The sequence below is a fragment of the Myotis nattereri genome, assembly GCF_964212035.1.
Source record: "Myotis nattereri genome assembly, chromosome: 21".
Lineage (NCBI taxonomy): Eukaryota > Metazoa > Chordata > Mammalia > Chiroptera > Vespertilionidae > Myotis > Myotis nattereri.
The window spans coordinates 15,444,305-15,465,996 of record NC_138097.1 but is presented as its reverse complement, the minus strand read 5'-3'; the positions used below and the strand labels follow the sequence as shown (position 1 = coordinate 15,465,996).

Sequence of the window (21,692 nt, the reverse complement as noted above, 5' to 3'; positions counted from 1 at the left end):
CTGCCTCCTGCACGCCCCCTACTGGGGATCAAGCCTGAAACCCAGGCATGTGCCCTTGACCAGAATCAAACCCTAACCTCCTGGTCCACAGGTTGACGCTCAACCACTGCACTGAACTGGTTGGGGCCCTAGTTTCATTTTATAGTACCATCCATTCTTTCAATTTGTAAATATAGTTTAGAATACTAATTATCATCATTATGTGTCATAGCTTCACATCATGCAGAAAAATAATAATCATTACCTAGAGCCAAGTGCTTCATTTTTTTTAATGCATAAAAACTGTGGAGCAGGACAAGACTTAAGGTAAAGCCAAGAATGTAAATCCCTACTCAGGTCAGGCCGGTGTGGCTCAATGGTTGAGCGTCGGCCTATGAACCAGAAGGTCATGGTTCGATTCCTGATCAGGGAACATGCCCAGGTTGCAGGCTTGATCCCCAGTAGGGGGCGTGCAGGAGGCAGCCGATCAATGATTCTCACTGATGTTTCCATCTCTCTCTCCCTCTCTCTCTGAAATCAATAAAAAAATAAAAATTAAAAAAAAATTAATTCCCACTCAGGTTGAAAAAATAACCATCACTCAGCATACCTCGAATGTATTCCTTCAACTGATCACAGTTGCATTGAATTATACTATTATTCAGCTCATGGGTCTCCACATTTTCCCATAAACATAAAATGAAAGGGTTGGCAAAGATTTATGCGTTCATTTATTTTTTGCGTACCTCCTGTGGCAGCAAGAATTGTCCTAGGTGCCAGGAATATACATAGGTTTAAACAAGGCAGATCGAGTTCCTTCTCTCATGGATTATACATTCTAACTGGGGGGGGGGGGGGACAGATGATACTAAATTAAAAGTGCCATAGTAGTAAGACTACGATTGCTACTTTAGGCAAGGTGGCCGTATAAAGTCCTGCTGAAATGGTGAAATTGAAGCTGAGATTCTGACATTTAAGCTGAGACTCGAATGTCAGGAGGAGCCAGCGATGCCACAATGTGTAGGAAATGCAGACACTGCAGAAAGGATAGCGAAAAAAAATTTAAGTTAGGACTGATGTACTTCAGGCTGTTTAAGTCAGGACTGATGCATTTTGGGCTGTTTATTTAAGTCAGGGCTGATGCATTGTGGGCTGTTTGTTTAAATTATGACTGATGCATGGTGGGCTGTTTATTAAAATTATGACTGATGCATTTTGGGCTGTTTATTTAAGTCAGGACTGATGCATTGTGGGCTATTTATTTAAGTCAGGACTGTTGCATTGTGGGCTGTTTAGTTAAGTCAGGACTGTTGCATTGTGGGCTGTTTAAGTGAGGACTGATGCATTGTGGGCTGTTTAAGTCAGGACTGATGCATTGTGGGCTGTTTAGTTAAGTGAGGACTGTTGCATTGTGGGCTGTTCATTTAAGTGAGGACTGATGCATTGTGGGCTGTTAAGTTAGGACTGATGCATTGTGGGCTGTTTATTTAAGTCAGGACTGATGCATTTCAGGCTGTTCATTTAAGTCAGGACTGATGCATTGTGGGCTGTTTATTCAAGTCAGGACTGATGCATTGTGGGCTGTTTATTTAAGTCAGGACTGATGAATTTCAGGCTGTTTATTCAAGTCAGGACTAATGCATTGTGGGCTGTTTAGTTAAGTCAGGACTGATGCATTGTGGGCTGTTTAGTTAAGTTAGGACTGATGCATTTCAGGCTGTTGGAGAAACAGACTATCTACTGGAAGAACAGCTAAACAATTTCTTCTATGTTTCTTTGAACTACTGGCTAGTAACTACACACAAAATAGAATAAAATCAGATGAGATCACGGGAAAATCTCAGAATCGTTACACTGAGGTAGAAAAAGCCAGAGGGAGGGCAGAAAAGGAATGCATACTATGCGATCCCATTTATATAAAATTCTAAAAAACAGAGACTAATACGTAGGGAAAGAGGGGGAATTAATGATTGCCAAGGTGAGCGATGGGTCACTAAGGGATTCGAGGACATTTGGGGGTGTGGTGACAGGAACCATTGCAATTTGGATTGTGGCGGCGGTTTCATGAGTGTATCAGTATACGCCAAAATTTGTCAAATTCCATATTTTAAGTATTGGCTGGTTCTTGTACATAAATCACACCTTAATAAAACTACAATAACATCAGATTTGTTTTTCATGGGCAATCTTCGGTAGTTTCTCCTATAAATTTCCCTTGGCGATCTAACCACTGAGTGATGCTGGCGGGGCAAGGGCACTGATTTCTGTACTAGCAGATCACATTTCATGGCCTACGTTGCCCCCTTTGTATCGGAAGCTGCTCTACAGGATTCATATTTCTCAGGCTGATTTACAATACATTTTTAAAGCATGGTTTTGAATTCAGTGACCTGTATTTGAATCACAGATTAGCCATCCAGCAATGACTCACGCGGCTTTTATCAAACCCGCAGCGGGCGACGTCTCCGTGGCCTCATCCTTCACACAACAATTAATAATGACTTCTTGGGGCTCCCTTTATTGAAGAGAATGTGTGTCAAATCCTCCTATACCTCTGGGCACATGGCATCCCATTATCATTACTCTACCTTTTCTCGTTGTTTATTTTGTCACCCAGTGGCACAGCACAGGGGAGCGTGAAAGCCACATAACACAGTGACAAATACAGAGCCATCATAAACATATTAGCGCTAATAGACTTTCCGTTCTCACGGTACTGAAACAATATTGGCGCCTGCTAAATGATCTCGTTTCCAATCCAGGCGCCTCTCACCAATAATAGAATCAGCACGTCTGTGACGACCTATCCCATGTCCGAAGACATTTTTCTTTTCTTACTAGGACCCACTCGAGGTCTGAGTTGGACAGACTTGTCTAAAGGAGTCTGAGTGACCAAGGATAAGTGAATCACAGCCCCTTTCCCCTGAGGCATCCGCCTCTAGGAACGCAAAACAGTACATACTGGGATTTCCCAATAAGGGTATTCAAGGTCCCTCTTAAAGGATCCTCTCGTACCAGACTGTACTTCCGACGTTGGGGTAGTTGGTTTGACCTCCTTCCCGCCATGTAATTCCCCCTACAATCGGCAACATCCACTTCTGGACACATCCCCCTTGCTTTCCTCTGTCTGTTGTTTATATTTTTAAGTATTTTTTATTGATTTCAGAGAGGAAGGGAGGGAGAGATCGAAACATCAATGACGAGAGAGAATCATGGACCGGCTGCCTCCTGCACGCCCCTTACTGGGGATGGAACTCACAACCCGGGCACGTGCCCTGACCGGGAATCGAACCGTGACCTCCTGGTTGGTAGGTCGATGCTCAACCCCTGAGCCATGCCAGCTGGGCTCCGTTTTTCTGTTACCTGCACTGTTAGTTAAGCTTCTGTTCCCTCATTATCTACTCAGCAGGCATTGAGAAACCTTTAATTTTCATTCAATCAAATAGGAGCTTTGTGCCACTTGGCATGAGTCAACTGCCAAGCCTTTAATGTCTTGAATTCAGGGTTGCAACCCTAATTCCCATGTTGGAATGGGAGGACGTAGCCTTGGGAATAAATATGGGGTATTAGAGCTGAAAGGAATCTAAGAGTCTCTATTTTTAAAGCTAAGAAATCTGCTCAGCCAGAGTGGCTCAGAGGTTGAGCGTTGACCTAGGAACCAGGAGGTCAGGGTGTAATCCCGGTCAGGGCACATGCCCGGGTTTTGGACTCGATCCCCAGTAGGGGGGCATGCAGGAGGCAGCCAATCAATGATTCTCACCATCGATGTTTCTCTCTCTCTCTCCCTCTCCCTTCCTCTCTGAAATCTTTATTGTTCAAAGTATTATATAAGTCTCCTTTTTTCCCTGTTGAAGAATATATTTTTTTAATCAACAAAGCCTTCCTGTTAAAATGTATGCAAGTCAACAGAAAACACAGTGATAATTTTAAAGTACTTGTTGGGGGGCAATCACAAAATGTCAACCAGGCTTTTTTTTTTTTTTTTTACCTTTTTCAAAATGAAAGGAAAACTTATTCAGACCAACAAAACCTGAGCAATTTCATCACTAGCAGATTGGAAATCAAGAAATGCATTTTAAAAAGCTCTTCAAATGGAGGGAAAATTATATCAGATAAGAATTCAAATGTAAATAAATGAATAACTGGTGTCAGAAGTTTTTTTTTTAAAAAGAATCAAGAGGGAAAAAAGTACTACTCTAAAAATTAATGGCCAAAACCGGTTTGGCTCAGTGGATAGAGCGTTGGCCTGCGGACTGAGGGGTCCCAGGTTCGATTCCGGTCAAGGGCATGTACCTGGGTTGCGGGCATATCCCCAGTGGGAGATGTGCAGGAGGCAGCTGATCGATGTTTCTCTCTCATCGATGTTTCTAACTCTCTATCTCTCTCCCTTCCTCTCTGTAAAAAATCAATAAAATATATTTAAAAAAAAGAAATGTAATTTAAAAAAAAAAATTAATGAAAAGCCACTCATTAACTTAAAGCATGCATGCCAGGCAGCCTTCTTAAATAAAACATCCTGATTGGGAGGGCTTCAAAGGTTTTTACCCCCTTTCCATTTTTAGAATTAACAACAACCCAACACCAGGGCTGCAAAAGGCTGCCATGAATCTAGAGAGTATGGAGAGGACCGAAGTCCTTTTCCGGGGGCTGGAGCCTATGCTATGTCCAGGTGCTTATAGATTACTAGAGGCCCGGTGCATGAAATTATTGCACTCGGGGGGTCCCTTAGCCCGGCCTGTGCCCTCTCACAGTCCGGGAGCCAACGGGCCTAAGCCGTCAGTCGGACATCCTTAGCATTGCCACGGAGGTGGGAGAGGCTTTGAATTCTCATCTCTAAGGGTTTGGATACATTCACCCATGGGGATATGCATGCAACCTAGGATGCTATACACGGATCTCCCCTTAACAGTATTAAAACAATCGAGGGATATTTCTGGATTTTCAAACGAATACACAAACACACTCGGACATGTCTTCACCCCAATGCCGACCTCAAGGAATTCTCCAGAGAAAGAAGTGAGTAAGATTCGTTTGGGATTATACATTGAACGGCCCCCATCATATTGCTAAAGTCCCAATCAGCATGTGTATGGCATTAATTATTCTGCTTCTGTTTTCATTCATTCACTGAAAGGCTGAATGTCATAAAAGATAAGAACCTGAGCCTCAGAGTTAGAATGGGATTCAAACCTCTTGACCTCCATAAAACTTAATTCCCTTGTTTGTAAAAGGCGATGCTAAATATAGCATCTCCTTAGCAGCATTGTTTATACGATTAAGTGAGATAATACTCATAAAATCCCTAGCACAGCATATGGTGTATGGGGAAGCTCTAATGAATGTTTCTATTAATATAATCTTAGTAGAGGCCCGGTGCACGGGTTTGTGCACCGGTGGGGTCCCTTGGCCTGGCCTGCGGGGTTTGGGCTGAAACCGGCTCTCCAACATCCCCCGAGGGGCCCCGGATTGCGAGAAAGTGGTTCTCGGGTGATGCACCCTGGAATCAAGCTCCATCCTCTCTGGTTCCTGGTGCGTACCCCGAGAACCACAGCTGCCAAGTCACCGCAGCTCAGCAGCTCCTGCATTGAGCATCTGCCCCCTAGTGGTCAGTGCGCCTCATAGCTACTGGCCAATTGGCCGGTCAGCTGGTCGCTTAGGCTTTTATATATATACTAGAGGCCTGGTGCATGAAATTCGTGCACAGGTAGGATCCCTAGGCCTGGCCAGTGATCAGGGACAATCGGGGGGCCTTCCAGCTGCCGGCCGGGGCCTCCCTTTGTTCCACGCTGCCCCCTGGTGGTCAGAGCACAACATAGCAAGCGATCGGTCTCCCGGTGGAACTCCCGTGGGGACAATTTGCATATTAGGCTTTTAGATAGATAGATAGATAGATAGATAGACAGACAGACAGATAGATAGATAGATAGACCTGTATATGAACATGTTCTTTATTTCCATGGTTTCATGGTAGTCTAGAAGATTAATCAACAATGTTCTTTCTTTTTTATTACTGCTAGGAATTTGAGTTGTTTGAACTTATTTGGAGATACATGCCTCATTGCTATAAATACCTACATATTAAATATTGTTTTTCTGCTCAGTTTATGTTCTTGAGGGACAGTCCAGCTGGAAGCGCAGGATGAAATGGGAGTTTTTTTATGGACCTTCTTGCAAGTTGCCAAATTCCCCTCCAGAGGAAAGTAAACCCATTTACAGAGAGCTGTGTGACATTATTAAACTCTTTCCTCACAGACACACTAGCTATGGGTTTTCATTATTTTTTATCCAGTTATTGGAGAAAAATCAGCATAAAATCAGACCCAAAACACTCAAATTTGCCTTTCTGTAATGACTACCAATTCAACTGGGTATATATAGGAAAACTCTATACCGTCTTGACAATTTTTCTGAGAACTTAAAACAGCTCTAAAAAATAAAGTCCATTAAGAGGGAAAAAAAGGTGTTTAGAAGGAAGGGACAAAGAATGCCTATAATTGTGGTTAAAGGGATTGTATATACTTTTTTTTTAGAGGGAGAGGGAGAGAGAAACACCTATGTGCGAGTGAACATCAATCGGCCTCCTGCACGCCCCCCACTGGGAATCGAGCCTGCCTCCCGGGCAACCTTTTGGTACACAGTACAACACCCAACCAACTGATCTGTACTGGCCAAGGCAAACCATATATTTTTTTAATCGTGTATTTTTTAAAATACATATATATGTATTTTAAATATAATATATTATATATAATATATATATATTTTATTGATTTCAGAGAGGAAGGGAGAGTGAGAGAGTGAGATAGAAACATTAATGATGAGAGAGAATTACTGATTGGCTGCCTCCTGCACGCACCCTACGGAGGATGGAGCAGCAACCTGGGCATGTGCCCTGGTAGGGAATCGAACTGTGACCTCCTGGTTCATAGGTCAACGCTCAACCACTGAGCCACACTAGCCGGGCTCATGTATCTTTTCGATTGTTGAAATTATAATTATGTTTTCTGAAGTTTATGAAAGATGTCCATTGTCTTCTGTTGCCTTGAGAGGACTAAATTCACTTATCCGGATGCTAAAGAAAGCCCTGGTTCCTCGGGGATGCCAATGTGGGAGAAAAAGCAAGATACTGAGCTATCGCCAAGGTTTCTCTTGCTCTGCACGGAGGGACACATGGAGATTAGGAAGCTCAGCCGAGAAGGCCAAGAGGCAACGAAGGGACACAAACCCAGATGGACAAGGCTGACTCGGCGAAACCCTTCAATGACTTTGCAAAAGGCCTGTCTCACTGGACACCAGGCGCCACCTCCCGAAGAAATAGCGCAGAATCCCGGCAGACCCTTCGCGGTGCTGTCAGGGGGTAAGACAGAGGGAGGAAGAGGCAAAAGAGGGACGGAAAGTAGTGACAGGCGGCCTCGGACCCATGTGCCCTGTTTCAGCTCCAGCTGACACTCAATCGCCGGTCGCAGGGGAGGGCACGCGAGACAGGGAGCACATGTTCTCAGGATGACCCCCACCGCAGCCACTGGGTCGGGCGCCTGACACTGAATTCGTCCAACACAAACTAGAAAAGGCGCCTCTTTGATGGATGTCTTCTTGTTCCAGTTTACAGGCAACTAATCCCCGCCGCATCGGATCCAACGGGCGGGCACGATCAATTCAGAAAAAGGGAGCAACGCTGGGGCTGCTCAATCTTCCCACTCTGAGAGCCACCGTGGAGAGGGGAGGGGAGGGAGAGGGAAGAGAGAGAGAGAAAATGCGGGCATGCCTGCACCCAAGAGAGCTCAGCAAAGCAAAGTCAAGATAGACAAGTCGAAAGACACATCCTGGCAGGCGGAGGATCTCGCTGTCAGAGGGAGAGACCGACACACCAGGAGATGCTGCCAGGCTGGGGTAGCTCAGCGGTTGAGCATCAACCTATGAGCCAAGAGGCCTGACCGGTTCGATTCCCAGTCAGGGCACATGCCCAGGTCGATGGCCAGTAGGGGGCGTGCAGGAGGCAGCAGATCAATGATTCCCTCCCATTGATCTCTCTCATTGATGTTTCTATTTCTCTAACCCTCTCCCTTCCTCACTCTCTAAAAAATCAATACAAATATATTTAAAAACAACCACCACCATGAGATGTCAAACAGGCCCAAGACTCCGGGCGCTGGGGGTGTGGGAGGGACCAAGGACGGCGGGAGGAAGTGGTTGGGGTGTCAAAGCCAAAGAAACCGGCCGCAGCCACTCCAGAGAGAGAGGTCTGCGTTTACTTAAGTTGCCGTGGTCTGTGATCTACAGGATAACGTGACGGGCGCGTTCATGAGTGCACGTGGGTAATTAAGTGTCAGGGAAGCCAGCGCCCTCAAAGCAGTACAAATTAATGCCACCAGACCCTGCCAGGCTTAACCGACCGGCGATGGGGTGAGAAGCAGCCGGGAAGAGCATCCGAACAGCGTCAGGAGGAAAATGAGTGAAAATGAGCTGGGAACCAGACAGACGCGAAGCACGCGGCGAGATTTTCCCATCATTCATCAGGAGGCACTTCCTCCCCCAGCAACTCCAGGGCTCCATCCATCATTCCCTCTCTCCGAAGGTGGCCAAGGTCTGAGCCTGGTGTTCCCCAGCATTTCTTGGTCCTTTCTTTCCACGCGTGGGCCTTTAGCATCCCCGCTGCCCCCTGGGTCTGCTTCGGTCAAGTCTGAAATATGTGTCCACCTGAAGACCATCAGAAGGGCTTATTTGGGTAATGGCTCTCCCCCTCTTGACCTGCTCATGATCGCCACAGCCCTCAGAGACCCGCCTCTCCCAGCCACGGCTCAGCTGGGCTCCCCGGGCCAACGCGTTAATCACCTTTACATGGTCTGAGAAGCGACGTTGCTATTTAAGATGAAAACATTTCTTGCCCCCAAGTGCCTAGATATTGGCAATCATATTGTCCCCCTACCATTTTTTTTTTAATTTCAGAGAGGAAGGGAGAGGGAGAGAGAGAGCTAGAAACATCAACGAAGAGAGAGAATCACAAATCGGCTGCCTGCCGCACACCCCCTTCTGGGGAATGAGCCCACAACCTGGGCATGTGCCCTTGCCCGGAATCGAACCCGGGACCCTTCAGTCCCCAGGCCAACGCTCTATCCACTGAGCCAAACCAGCTCGGGCTCTCCATATTTGTTATTTGCCAAGTAACGAATGACTCCAAGTGATACCCATACATAGATAAACATGACTGGCATATCTATATATATATAAAAAACCAGTTTCCGTGATGATCAGGACGACCGGTCGCCAATGAGGTGCATTGAGTACCTCTCGGTCCCTCCCCCGCGGCCCACAGGCTCCAATCGCAGTGAGGCGGGCAGCGGGTGGGTGGGCGGGGCTGTGAGGAGCAGTGGGCTACCACACGATTTCACACGCTGCGCCTCTAGTATAAACATAAGCCGCATCTTCTCACCATCAGCACAATGTGCTCACAATGCACGTTTACAGACACAAATAGCCAATAAAATACAGATGCATCTGCATCGGATGTGTGCGCACAAGCGGCATTCTCCCCGTGTTTTCGGCAGGAAGTGCAGATGCCGGGGTGGTAGCTGAAGAACCTGCATCCTTACCTTCATCTGGCGGCTCCTCCAGATTTGTGCTCTGTCAAAGACCCCTACGTCTGCTGGACTTCGCTTTCTGAGACCTCCCCCCGCCCCGTGGAAACACAGAGGTACCCGTCCCGCGGGGCCCCTGTGAGCATCCTACCTGCGCAGCTGCTGGTCCAGAGCCCCGTCCTGGGCGTCCAGCAGGGACGCAGCGCGGGTCAGCAGCTGCCGGCTGCAGCTGGCGGACTTGAGTTCCAGCAGGAGGAGGCCCAAGCAGAACATGGCTCCCATCTCCTCCAGCTCCCGGGTCCCAAACTGCAGGCCCTGCAAGGGAGAGAGAGGCCGACAGTGAGCAGGCTGAGCGAGGACCCTCGGAGACGGGGAGGGATGTCTCCTGGACGCCTGCCTGCCCGCCACGGGGATTGGGAGTGAACGGTATTTCTCGGGCACAGTTCCGTGGGTTTTGTCGTGTGCTTTTGAAAGGATGGATGGATCTTGAGCTGTGTTGCCAGGACACCTGCTGTTGCATAAAAATACCCCAAAGGCAGAAGGGTGGGTAAGGACGCAAAAGTCATCTCCCCGCACCGAGGTCAAGGCAGTAGAGTTTAAGAACAGTTCACTGCCCAGCTGGCATGGCTCAGTGGTTAGAGCATCAACCTATGAACCAGGAGGCCATGGTTTGATTCCCAGTCAGGGCACATGCCCAGGTTGCAGGCTCAATCCCCATCCAGTAGGGGGCATACAGGAGGCAATCAATCGATGATTCTCATCATTGATGTTTCTACCTCTCTCTTCCTCTCGGAAATCAATAGAAATATATTTAAAAATAAAAAAAGAGGAGTTCACTGCTGCCCTGGCCAGCGTAGGTCAGTGTAGAGCATCAGGCCATGTGCCAAAGGGTCGCAGGTTTGATTCCTGGTCAAGGGCATGCACCTGGGTTGCAGGTTCAATCCCCAGTCCCCAGGTTAGAGACATGTGGGAAGCAACCAATCAATGTATCTCTCTCATATCTGTCACCTCTCTCTCTCTCGCCCTCACTCTTGCTCTCACTTATTCTTCCTCCCTTCCTCTCTCTCTAAAAACCAATGGAAACATATCCTTGGGTGAGGATTTAAAAAAAGAAAAAGATTCACTGCTGAAACCAAAGTTTGTGAACAGTCTTCCTAAGAAATACCCTTTTTTAGTCTTCCATACAGTTATCAACCGGGGGAGAAAAATGAAGGAGGATCCTTCAATCCCAGAGCTGCCACTTAATGTCTTGCCTTGGAGGGGAAGTTACATGACCTATCAGCACCTCCATGTTCCCATCTGTATAATGGGAATAATAATGAAAATCATAATAATACTCCCTATCTCATGGAACTGCTGAGGTCATTCAGGGAGTTTACAATATATAATAAATTCAGATTATTCCTTGGCCCATAGCACATTATCCAAGTCTTTATCACATCATCCAAGTGGTCATTATTATCACCAATAATAGCAAATACTTATATAAAAGCAACAGCCAAAATAATACTTGATACACACAGTCCTCCTTAAAACCACGGCCAAAACTATGGCCTGCTCTCACTACTGTCATTTGTCATTACTTGACAAGTTTCAAACAATTCAATAAGAAAAAAATGAGTCATAAATATTAGGAAAATAAATCACATGATCATTATTTGAGGGCTGATTATGGACTAAAACCAAAGAAATGAGGCGAAACAGAAACTCTATTAGATATAAGGCAAGAACTGAATAAGCAGACAAGTTACAAATTAAATATCCCCAAAATCAATTTTCTTTCTATAAACCTGCAAAGTAAATTATTAAGGATAATAAAAATTCCATTCGCAGGAGCAGCACAGCTATGCAGTATCCTGGAATGGAATTTAATAGTAAATACCCCAAAGGCTGTATGATGAACCCCTGGAGTTTACCAACGGATAACAAGGGAAATTTAAATAAATGAAGAAATGGGCTGAATTCTGAGAAAGCAAAGCCCAGCCCCATGTAATATCTATTCTCCTTATGTTCGTCTATCAAAGCACAGGAAATCAAAATGCCACTGGGCAATTTCAGACTTGGCAAACGAATTCCACTTTAAAAGACCCCATGGCAACTATATCCAGTAATATCCTCAGAATAAAGAGTAAAAAAAAAATAAATAAATGGCCCAGCCGGCATGGCTCAGTGGTTGAGCATCGACCTATGAACCAGGAGGTCATGGTTCAATTCCCAAGTGGGGGCGTGCAGGAGGCAATCAATCAATGAGTCTCTCTCACCATTAATGTTTCTTTTTTTTTCTAATATATTTTATTGATTTTTTACAGAGAGGAAGGGAGAGGGATAGAGAGTTAGAAACATCGATGAGAGAGAAACATCGATCAGCTGCCTCCTGCACATCTCCTCCTGGGGATGTGCCCGCAACCCAGGTACATGCCCTTGACCGGAATCGAACCTGGGACCTTTCAGTCCGCAGGCCGACGCTCTATCCACTGAGCCAAACCGGTTAGGGCCCATTAATGTTTCTTTCTCTCCCTCTCTCTCTCCCTTCCTCTCTGAAATCTATAAAAATAAATATATATTTTTAATCCTCACCTGAGGCTATGTTTCCATTGATTTTCATAGAGAGTGGAAGAGAGAGGGAAAGACAGAGAGAAACATCGATGTGAGAGAAACGCGTCAATTGGTTGCCTCCTGCATTCACCCCGATCAGGGCCCGGGCCGGGGAGGAGCCTGCAAGCGAGGTACATGCCCTTGATTGGAACTGAACCCGGGACCCTTTAGTCTGCAGGCTGATGCTCTATCCACTAAGTCAAACTGGCTGGGGCAAAAATGTGTATTTTTTAATAAAAATAAAAATAAAAATGTTTTAAGTACTTGGAGTTCATTCAAATTCCAGAAATTAGTCTTAAGAGATTGGAAATAAATGAGGCAGGGAATTCATTTAAAAACCGTGCCTTCCTTCTGCCCTTCGACCTCTCCCCCCCCCCCCCCCCGGCCCACATCTGCTTCCTGTGAGGTCCAAACAGCCAACCAGTATATGCCCCGTTTGCACAGAACCCGTCGCCGACCCTGGGTGATGCTGGGGCTACATCCCCACCCCACTTCCCCCAGATCTAGTCATTGAACAGAGATCTCCTCCTCCTCTGGAATGAGCCTGCAGGCAGACCTCAGGACCCCAGCTCTTCAGCGATAGAAGTTCGGACTAGAAGGAGCCTGTGATATGCAAATAGACACGTTCATCTCCATGCAAAGGCAAGGCTTCCCTTAGCCCAGGGTTGGTAGTGAACCTGCTGCCACTCACATGAGGCTGGGGCTTTGAGAGGGAGGTAGGAGGTGGTCCCTTCTTCTGACTCCAGGTTATCAAACTCAAAGGCCAACATGGGCCCAATAAACAAGGTTTAGGTGTATGTGGGCCGCAAGAAAACAAAAAGCTTCCGTTTCCATGGGAACGTAGGTTTATGTCGATAGAGACATGCTGAATACAACGGCTGAGGTAAATGAGTCCAAGTTAACATAAAACAATAAAACATTTTAATAAAAATTAATATTTTTTCTCAGAGATGAACATACCAGACACTGAGTAACTACACAGATAAATAAGCATCACACAATTAAACCTATGTTTCTTGTTCTCTGAAAGCGAAATATTTCCTGTGGCACACACCAAACAAGTCAGTCCAAGACGAATGACATGGCCATCAGCTGCTAAAATATTCGCTGCTGGTATCAGTGGAGAGAAATGGTGTGCTTGTGTGTAAGGAGTGCAAGGGAAATGAATGCAACACGATGATAGTAATCAATCATTAGCGAACGTTGTAGTTCCTTATTAATACCTAGAGGCCTGGTGCACAAAAATCTGTGCACTCGGGTGGGTCCCTCAGCTGGGCCTGTGCCCTCTTGCAGTCTGGGACCCCTTGGAGGATGTCCACCTGCTGGCTTAGGCCTGCTCCCTGGGGGATCGGGCCCAAGCTGGCAATCAGACATCCCTCTGGCAACCCGGCAGCCCTCGGGGGATGTCCACTTGCCAGCAGGGAGCAGACCTAAGCTGCAGTCAGACATCCTTAGTGCTGCTGAGGAGGCAGGAGAGGCTCCCGCCACCACCGCTGTGCTGGCAGCTGTCAGCCTGGCTTGTGGCTGAGCAGAGCTCCCCCTGTGGGAGCGCACTGACCACCAGAGGGCAGCTCCTGCATTGAGCGTCTGCCCCCTGGTGGTCAGTGTGTGTCATAATGACCAGTCATTCCCAGTTGTTCTGCTGTTAGGGTCAATTTGCATATTACCCTTTTATTATATAGGATTATGTATAACTGGATATTGTCAAAATTAAGTCACAAAATTTTTATTAAAACATTTCTTACATACGATGATATTGGCTGGGCCACAAACATATTCATCGTGGGCCGCATGTGGCCCGTGGGCCGCGAGTTCGACATGCTTGTTCTAATTCCTATGTTGCAATGTTGAGGGCCTCCTGGGTTAGACCTAACCAAAGGTCAGGAGGAGGAGAGACCCAGTCTCGAGGGGTGGGAGCAGTTACCCTCCGGGGTGGGGGGTGTATAATTGTTATTCTTGAGACTTACTTCTCACTCCCTTCTGTAATGACTGCTCACACCAGCGCTTCGTAAAGGATTCTGAGAATGTTTCCGGGGACGATACCAAAGGAACAGATTTCTTGTTGCTATGTCTTTACTGGACCTTAAGGTGTTGGATGCTAACCTCAAAAGAAAAATAGGCCAAAACCGGTTTGGCTCAGTGGATAGAGCGTCGGCCTGCGGACTGAAAGGTCCCAGGTTCGATTCCGGTCAAGGGCATGTACCTGGGTTGCGGGCACATTCCCAGTGGGGGATGTGCAGGAGGCGGCTGGTCGATGTTTCTCTCTCATCGATGTTTCTGACTCTCTATCTCTCTCCCTTCCTCTCTGTAAAAAATCAATAAAATATATTAAAAAAAAAAAAAAAAAGAAAAATAGAGTCTGCCAGCAAGGCTCAATCAGTGGTTGAGCATCTACCTATGGACCAATGATGAGAGACAATCATCGATGGGCTGCAACCCACACGCCCCCTACTGGGGATCGAGCCCGCAACCCGGGCACGTGCCCTTGACCGGGAATCGAACCGTGGCCTGCTGGTTCATAGGTCGACGCTCAACCACTGAGCCCCGCGGACGGGGCCGGGACAGAGCATTTATTTCTGCAAGACACTATTCCCTACGGATCTGAAAAAGTCACCTGCATTTAGCACTGACACCAAGTCCTTCTCCGGCCTTTTTATGTCCTCCTCCTAGTCCCTTTCCCAGCCCAGGGCTAATGGATTTCCATCCCAACGTCACCCCTAATCGATATGTGTGTACACACAGACACACACACACACAGAGCAGTGTCTGCATCTTGTAGCGTTCCACACGCCCCCAACGTCTGCCTGAGGCTGGGTATAAATAAATCGACAGCCTGGTTTGCCACTCGGGCCATGAGAGAACGCCGCTTTCGAATACTAACCAGAAGCACCAGCGAAGTGAGGACAGGCCGTGTCAGGGAGCAGTAGAAACCCCGTGCTTACTGGGGCCAGAAAACCAATTAGCCAGAAGCAATTCGGTTGGCCTTTGGGGCGTGTGCAAGCAGCTGTATCCTAGCTCAGCGTCTCCTTCTCCGATACGACTGGGGGACCAGAGACGGGGGCTACTTAGGCTGCAGGACTGTAATGGAGACAGGAGCATATTAGCCAAAGAAATGAAACTGATAGCTCAGCCGGCGTGGCTCAGTGGTTGAGCGTCGACCTATGAACCAGGAGGTCACGGTTCGATTCCCGGTCAGGGCACATGCCTGGGTTGCAGGCTCAATCCCCATCCAGTAGGGGGCGTGCAGGAGGCAGCTGATCCATGATTCTCATCATGGATGTTTCTATTTCTCTCCCTATCTCTCTGAAATCAATAAAAAAATGTGTTTTTTTAAAAAGGAAAGGAAAGGAAACTGATAAATGAGAGGGGTGAGGGTGTGAGAAGCAATCCTTGGTGTGAAAGGAACCAGGTGCTTGTCCAAAGTAATAGAGGTCAGAGAACCAATGTGGCCGAGGTAGGAGAGAGAATTGGGGGGGCAGATTTAAACAAGCAAAGGCAAATAGGATTGCATAAGGAAGGGAGGGGAGAAACCGAAAGTCTAGGACATAAAAACTACTCTTAGTTGCCCGGATGGCATGGCTCAGGGGTTGAGCGTCAACCTATGAACCAGGAGGTCACGGTTCGATTCCCCATCAGGGCATATGCCTGGGTTGTGGGCTCAATCCCCAGTAGGGGGCGTGCGGAAGGCAGCCGGTCCTTGATTCTCTCTCATCATGGATGTTTCTCTCTCCCCCTCGCCCTTCCTCTCTGAGAGCAATAAAAATATATTTTAAAAAAGAAGATGTTACACTCCCATCAAGCAAAACCAGATTGAGAAGAGATTCCATAGCGGCAACCTGTGGGTGCCTGCAGCCATAGGGAGCTCCTATCTGATTTGATGGGTACGGACGTCTTCAGTCCAGGGAAGGATGTGTCTGATTTTTGTTTCCCCATGGCTGGCTGGCTGGCCTGGCAGGAACAGGTCATCAGGACAGCCTTCCCCTGAAGGGCACTGGGAGGTCAATGACCACAGCCCTCCTCCAAAAGAACGTCAGCGACCCCTAGAGGACGGGCTTGAAATAACAAGAGGTGCTGACAAGCCTTCTTGGCCCCTGCCATCTGCTATCTCTTAGGAATACAAGTTGAGTCCTAATGTAAAAGTTTTTTAAAAACCCACTGTGATGCATTCTATATAGCTTTACTCAGCGTCCGGGACTCATGAATATCATCTCTATTTCTTTTTTATTGAATTCAGAGAGGAAGGGAAAGGGAGAGAGAGACAGAAACATCAATGATGAGATTAAGAGAGAATCGTGGATCAGCTGCTTCCTGCACGCCCCCTACTGGGGATAGAGCCTGCAACCCGGGCATGTGCCCTGACCGGGAATGGAACCGTGGCCCCATGGTCCATAGGTCAACGCTCAACCACTGAGGCACACCAGCCGTAACTATTTCTTTACAAGATGGATGCACTGAATACAAGTCCATGTACCAAGAGCCATAGACCACTACCGGATCCAGCTGACAAAATGGTTCCATGTGTTTGTTTTTTGGGCCCATGCAGTAATTTTCTAAATGAAATGACTTACCCATGTCATAAAAGTTAGAACTGTTGGCATTCTAAATAAGTGCCATATAAATATTTTTAAATATTTGTTATTGATTTCAGAGAGGAAGAGAGAGAGAGAAAAACATCAATGATGAGAGAGAATCATGGATCGGTTGCCTCCTGCATGCCCCCTACTGGGGATGGAGCCCGCAACCCGGGCATGTGCCCTGAGTAGGGAATCGAACCTTGACCTCCTGGTTCATAGGTCGACGCTCAACCACTGAGCCACACTGGCTGGGCTCTGGCCTCCTCCATGTGTAAGACTATCTCGGGCAAAGTCACTGTTCGCAGCATCGCGTGTACGGCTGAATTGGAGACCACCAGGACCCACAAAGGCGCTTCTGTAATTTCTCAACGGTGACCCCAAAGAATCCTGGGCCTCACCACCGAACCCACCAAAATCGGAACCCCGAGGCTGAGGTCTGTCCGATGAGATGCATTTTTTTAGCACGATGATTTCACGCCCATTAAAATCTGAGACTGACTTAATGGCGTTGTGTGTTGGAAGGATACAGGATATACAGGAGACGAAATCCTGAAAACACTCGAGTGAGTAATATTCGAACCTCCTTCGCAGCAGCAAGCCAATCTGGAGATCTGAACCCAGGAGTGGTAGGGCATTTACAAACTAACTGCAAGGCTGTTGGTTTGTTTTTTTTCTCCCTCTCAAGAATCACTGCTCTGCCAATGAACTGTGAAGCCAATAAAATCCCCATTAGACTTTCCGGGATCTGGCCCTGGCAGAGAGCAGCGGGGTGAGACTAGCCGCAGGCTACAGAAAATCATCCAAGACCCACATGTATATTCAGAATCCGCAGGTCTGAGCGACCAGGGTGCTTGGGCAGCAAGAATCTAGCCCAGTGATGGCAAACCTTTCGAGCTCGGCGTGTCAGCATTTTGAAAAAACCCTAAATGAACTCTGGTGCTGTGTCACGTATAGAAATGTTTTGATATTTGCAACCATAGTAAAACAGAGACGTATATTTTTGATATTCATTTTATATATTTAAATGCCATTTGACAAAGAAAAATCAACCAAAAAAATGAGTTCGCGTGTCACCTCTGACACACGTGTCATAGGTTCGCCATCGCTGGTCTAGACAGTGTGCTGATGCCATACTGCTGGCCAATCTGTGATTCGGCTTCAGTTATTGGAGCGCTGGAGCACGACAAATCTAAACCATGCCGGTATCTGACCTTGGAGTTTTTAAATTCAGGTGTTTTTTTCTTTGCCTTTTTAATTTTTAAAAAGTATATCTTTATTGATTTCAGAGAGGAAGGGAGAGGAAGAGAGAGAGAGAGAGAAGCATCATTGATGAGAGAGAATCATGGATCGGCTGCCTCCTGCACGCCCCCTACTGGGGATGGAGCCCACAACCCCGGCATGTGCCCTGACCGGGAATCGAACCCTGACCTCCTGGTTCCTAGGCCGACGCTCAACCACTGAGCCACGACGCCGGCCGGGCATAAACCCATTTTTTAAAGTATGAATTCGTTTGCCTCTTGTATGTAAATATACGCAAATAACTGTGACTGGCTGCCACATCGGAAGCAGGGAGCAGTCTGTGGATCGGATGCGGACTCGGGGAGTCAGTGTCGGCCACGGACTGAGTTGTAGAACAAGCAGTTGGTGTCGGATGATTGGTCCAAATGGGGAGAAGCCACACACCTGGTGTCAGATAGGGACGGATCCCGTGTGTTTCCTTTCAGAAAGGTGAGGGAGGGTTTTTTGAAAATAAGACACCACAAGCCCTGACCAGTTTGGCTCAGTGGATAGAGCATCGGCCTGCGCACTCAAGGGTCCCGGGTTCGACTCCGGTCAAGGACATGTATCTTGGTTGCGGGCACATCCCCAGTAGGGGGTGTGCAGGAGGCAGCTGATCGATGTTTCTCATCGACGTTTCTAACTCTCTATCCCTCTCCCTTCCTCTCTGTAAAAAATCAATAAAATATATTTTTTTAAAAAAAGAAAGAAAATAAGACACCACAAGAACAGATGGTAAAGGCAAAGACTGATCAACCGGCCTAGGTCCAATTAGGAACCTTGGTTTATCAGTCACAGTACATCCCACAGAGAGTGGGTGAAAAGTCCAGCCACATTCTGATTTCAGATAGGAGAACGTATTTGCGCTACTTACATCGACCAAAGGAGTAGAATAAAATAGAACGAGCACCCGTGGTTCCATTAGAAATTCATACTTTTTAAAAACCCAGAAAAAATGAGCCAAGATGTGAACACTTCTCAGGGGAAAAAAAAACCACCCACAAAACAAAACAGGAAAACCACAAACAAACACAGCAATAACCCCTAACCCTGTGAAATGCGCTTGACCTCATTTAGCAATTAGCAAATTGCAATGAAAATCACGTGGAAAGAGATTTCATCTCCCCCATGCAAGTAAAACGTAGGAAATCAGAGATCCTAAGTATTGTTAGAGAAATGAAGCTTGACATTTCTCCTAATTCTGGAGTGGGGGAAGCTAGGATAACTATTTTGGGAAACAGTGTGGGGTTTATTCAGCAAAACCAGACATATTCATACCCTAGAACACAACAACCTGAGTATATATGCCTCCATATATACTCTTCAGAGACGTTTTTGCCAATATATACCCGGAGACAGGCATGAACAAGAATAGTTAAAACAAGCCCCCTGGCCGGTTTGGCTCAGTGGATAGAGCGTCGGCCTGCGGACTGAAGGGTCCCGGGTTCGAGTCCGGTCAAGGGCAGGCACCCCGGTGGCAGGCTCCCGGCCCTGGTTGGGGCCTATGCACGAGGCAACCAATCGATGTGTCTCTCTCACCTCAGTGTTTTCTGTCTGTCTTTCCCTCTCTCTTCCACTCTCTCTAAAAACCAATGGGAAAATATCCCCAGGGGAGAATTAAAAAAAATAATAATATTGAAAGCAATATCGTTCATAAGTGTAAAACCATAAAAACCCCAAACAAACCCAAGTAGGCATTGAGGATAGAAGACAGTGATGGCGAACCTTTTGAGCTCGGAGTGTCAGCGTTTTGAAAAACCCCAACTTAACCCTGGTGCCATGTCACATGTAGAAATTTTTTGATATTTGCAACCATCGTAAAACAAAGACTTATATTTTTGATATTTATTTTAGATATTTAAATGCCATTTCACAAAGAAAAATCAACCAAAAAAATGAGTTTGCGTGTCACCTCTGACCCGCGTGTCGTAGGTTCGCCATCACTGATATAAGGGATGGACACACTGGCACCGTGAGCTGACATACCTGATGGTGGGGGGTGGGGGGGGGGTGTCTCAGCAGTTTTCTCAGCTTCTCCTCCTGGTTGCAAAGGGGCTGCGCCACAGCTCCAGCCATCACATGTGTCCTCCGGTCCAGGCTGGTCCCCGTATCTGGGTACTGGCCCTTTACATTCCGGACACGGCCTGGGGTCTCTCAGTTACATTCCCAGGGGCCTGGCCGACGTCCTGCAGACGGTCCACCCTTCCCAGCCCAACGTGACACATTTCCTGTCCATGTCTCCCCCACACGCATTCCACGTCTCTCCCATCTTAATCCGTCCTCCTCACGCTCCATGGCCGAAACCCTTGCAGCGTGAGGTGCCCCAGCAAAACTAGCATGAATTTCGCCCGAGCTGGTGTGGGTCAGTGGACAGAGCGTCGGCCTGCGGGCTGGAGGGTCCCGGGTTCGATGCCGCAGGTACCGCGGTTGCAGGCTCCATCCCCGGCCCAGGCCCTGCTCGGGGCACATGCAGGGCATCGATATTTCTCTCTGTCTTGCCCTCTCCCTTCCGCTCTCTTTAAATATCAATGGAAAAATATCCTCGGGTGAAGATTAAAACACAAAGCAAACACAAAACAGCACCAATTTCTTTCTCCTCCTTCTTCTCAAGCTCACGGAGGGAAGGCTGGTTCTCCCGGAGGTCCCGGCCACCTCGGCACACCGGGCGCTTTCGCCTTTTCATTTCCAGGAAGCAGGCCCGGCCTCTCTCAGGCGTATCCGAATCGCCGGCGCCCCCGTTCCCGCACTCCGGGGCCCTTATGAAGGGAAGTAAGGGCTCCCCGACCAAAACCACCGTGATACGATACCGAGAGTCCATAGCTGACCAGGCAGCTGGCGGCCGAGCGTCTAACGCCTCGGGGCGGCGTGAGCAGCGTGGAGACGCCCGAGAATCGCGCAGAAGCGTCCCAGCTCCCGCGAGATTTCACCCCGCGGCTGGCGAGGCAGGTGATTCAACTCATGAACCCTCCGCGTCATGGGGGGCGTCCCAGAAAAATGTATACACACTTTGAATGACTCTAATGTCGGTGTTTATGTTTATTTATTCATTCTTTAAAAATATTTTTTTATTGAATTCAGAGAGGAAGGGAAAGGAAGAGAGAGAGAGAAACATCAATGATGAGAGAGAATCATGGATCGGCTGCCTCCTGCACGCCCCCTACTGGGGATCAAACACGCAACCCAGGGATGTGCCCTGACCGGGAATCGAACCGTGACCTCCTGGTTCCTAGGTCGATGCTCAACTACTGAGCCACACCAGCTAGGGCTAAAGTTGGTGTTTATTCACTTGCAGTTCGTTTTGAAAGTTTGGAAGGAATCTACGGAAATGAATAGATTTGTTGTGTCGACACCTTTTTTCAAACGATGACCGTTCTGGGGTCCAGGCACTGCTGATAACGCGAAGCCGTGGCATCGTGAACCTCAAGATTAATTTCGTTAGGTATCTGAGTGCCCTCCATTCGTGGATTGTTCTGGTTCTCGTGTGTGTGTGTGTGTGTGTGTGTGTGTGTGTTTTCAAAAATATGTTTTTATTGATTTTTTTACAGAATGAGGAAGGGCAAGGGATAGAGAGATAGAAACATCGATGAGAGAGAAACATCATGGATCAGCCGCCTCCTGCATACCCTACAGGGGATCAAGCCCACAACCCCAGCATGTGCCCTGACTGGGAATAGAACTGGTGGCTTTATAA

The 21,692-nt window shown here is 47.4% G+C and overlaps 1 protein-coding gene across 1 annotated transcript in view; it reads right to left on the bottom strand.

Moving 5' to 3' along the window:
• AGBL1 (AGBL carboxypeptidase 1) overlaps window positions 1–21,692 on the bottom strand; it is a gene marked incomplete at both ends in the record, with an annotated part of 230,964 nt that overhangs the window by 46,650 nt on the left and 162,622 nt on the right. Inside the window, one exon of the mRNA XM_081114799.1 lies at window positions 9,706–9,869. Within this exon, the coding sequence (XP_080970925.1) occupies window positions 9,706–9,869 (164 nt within the window). The remainder of the gene's footprint in view (window positions 1–9,705; window positions 9,870–21,692) is intronic.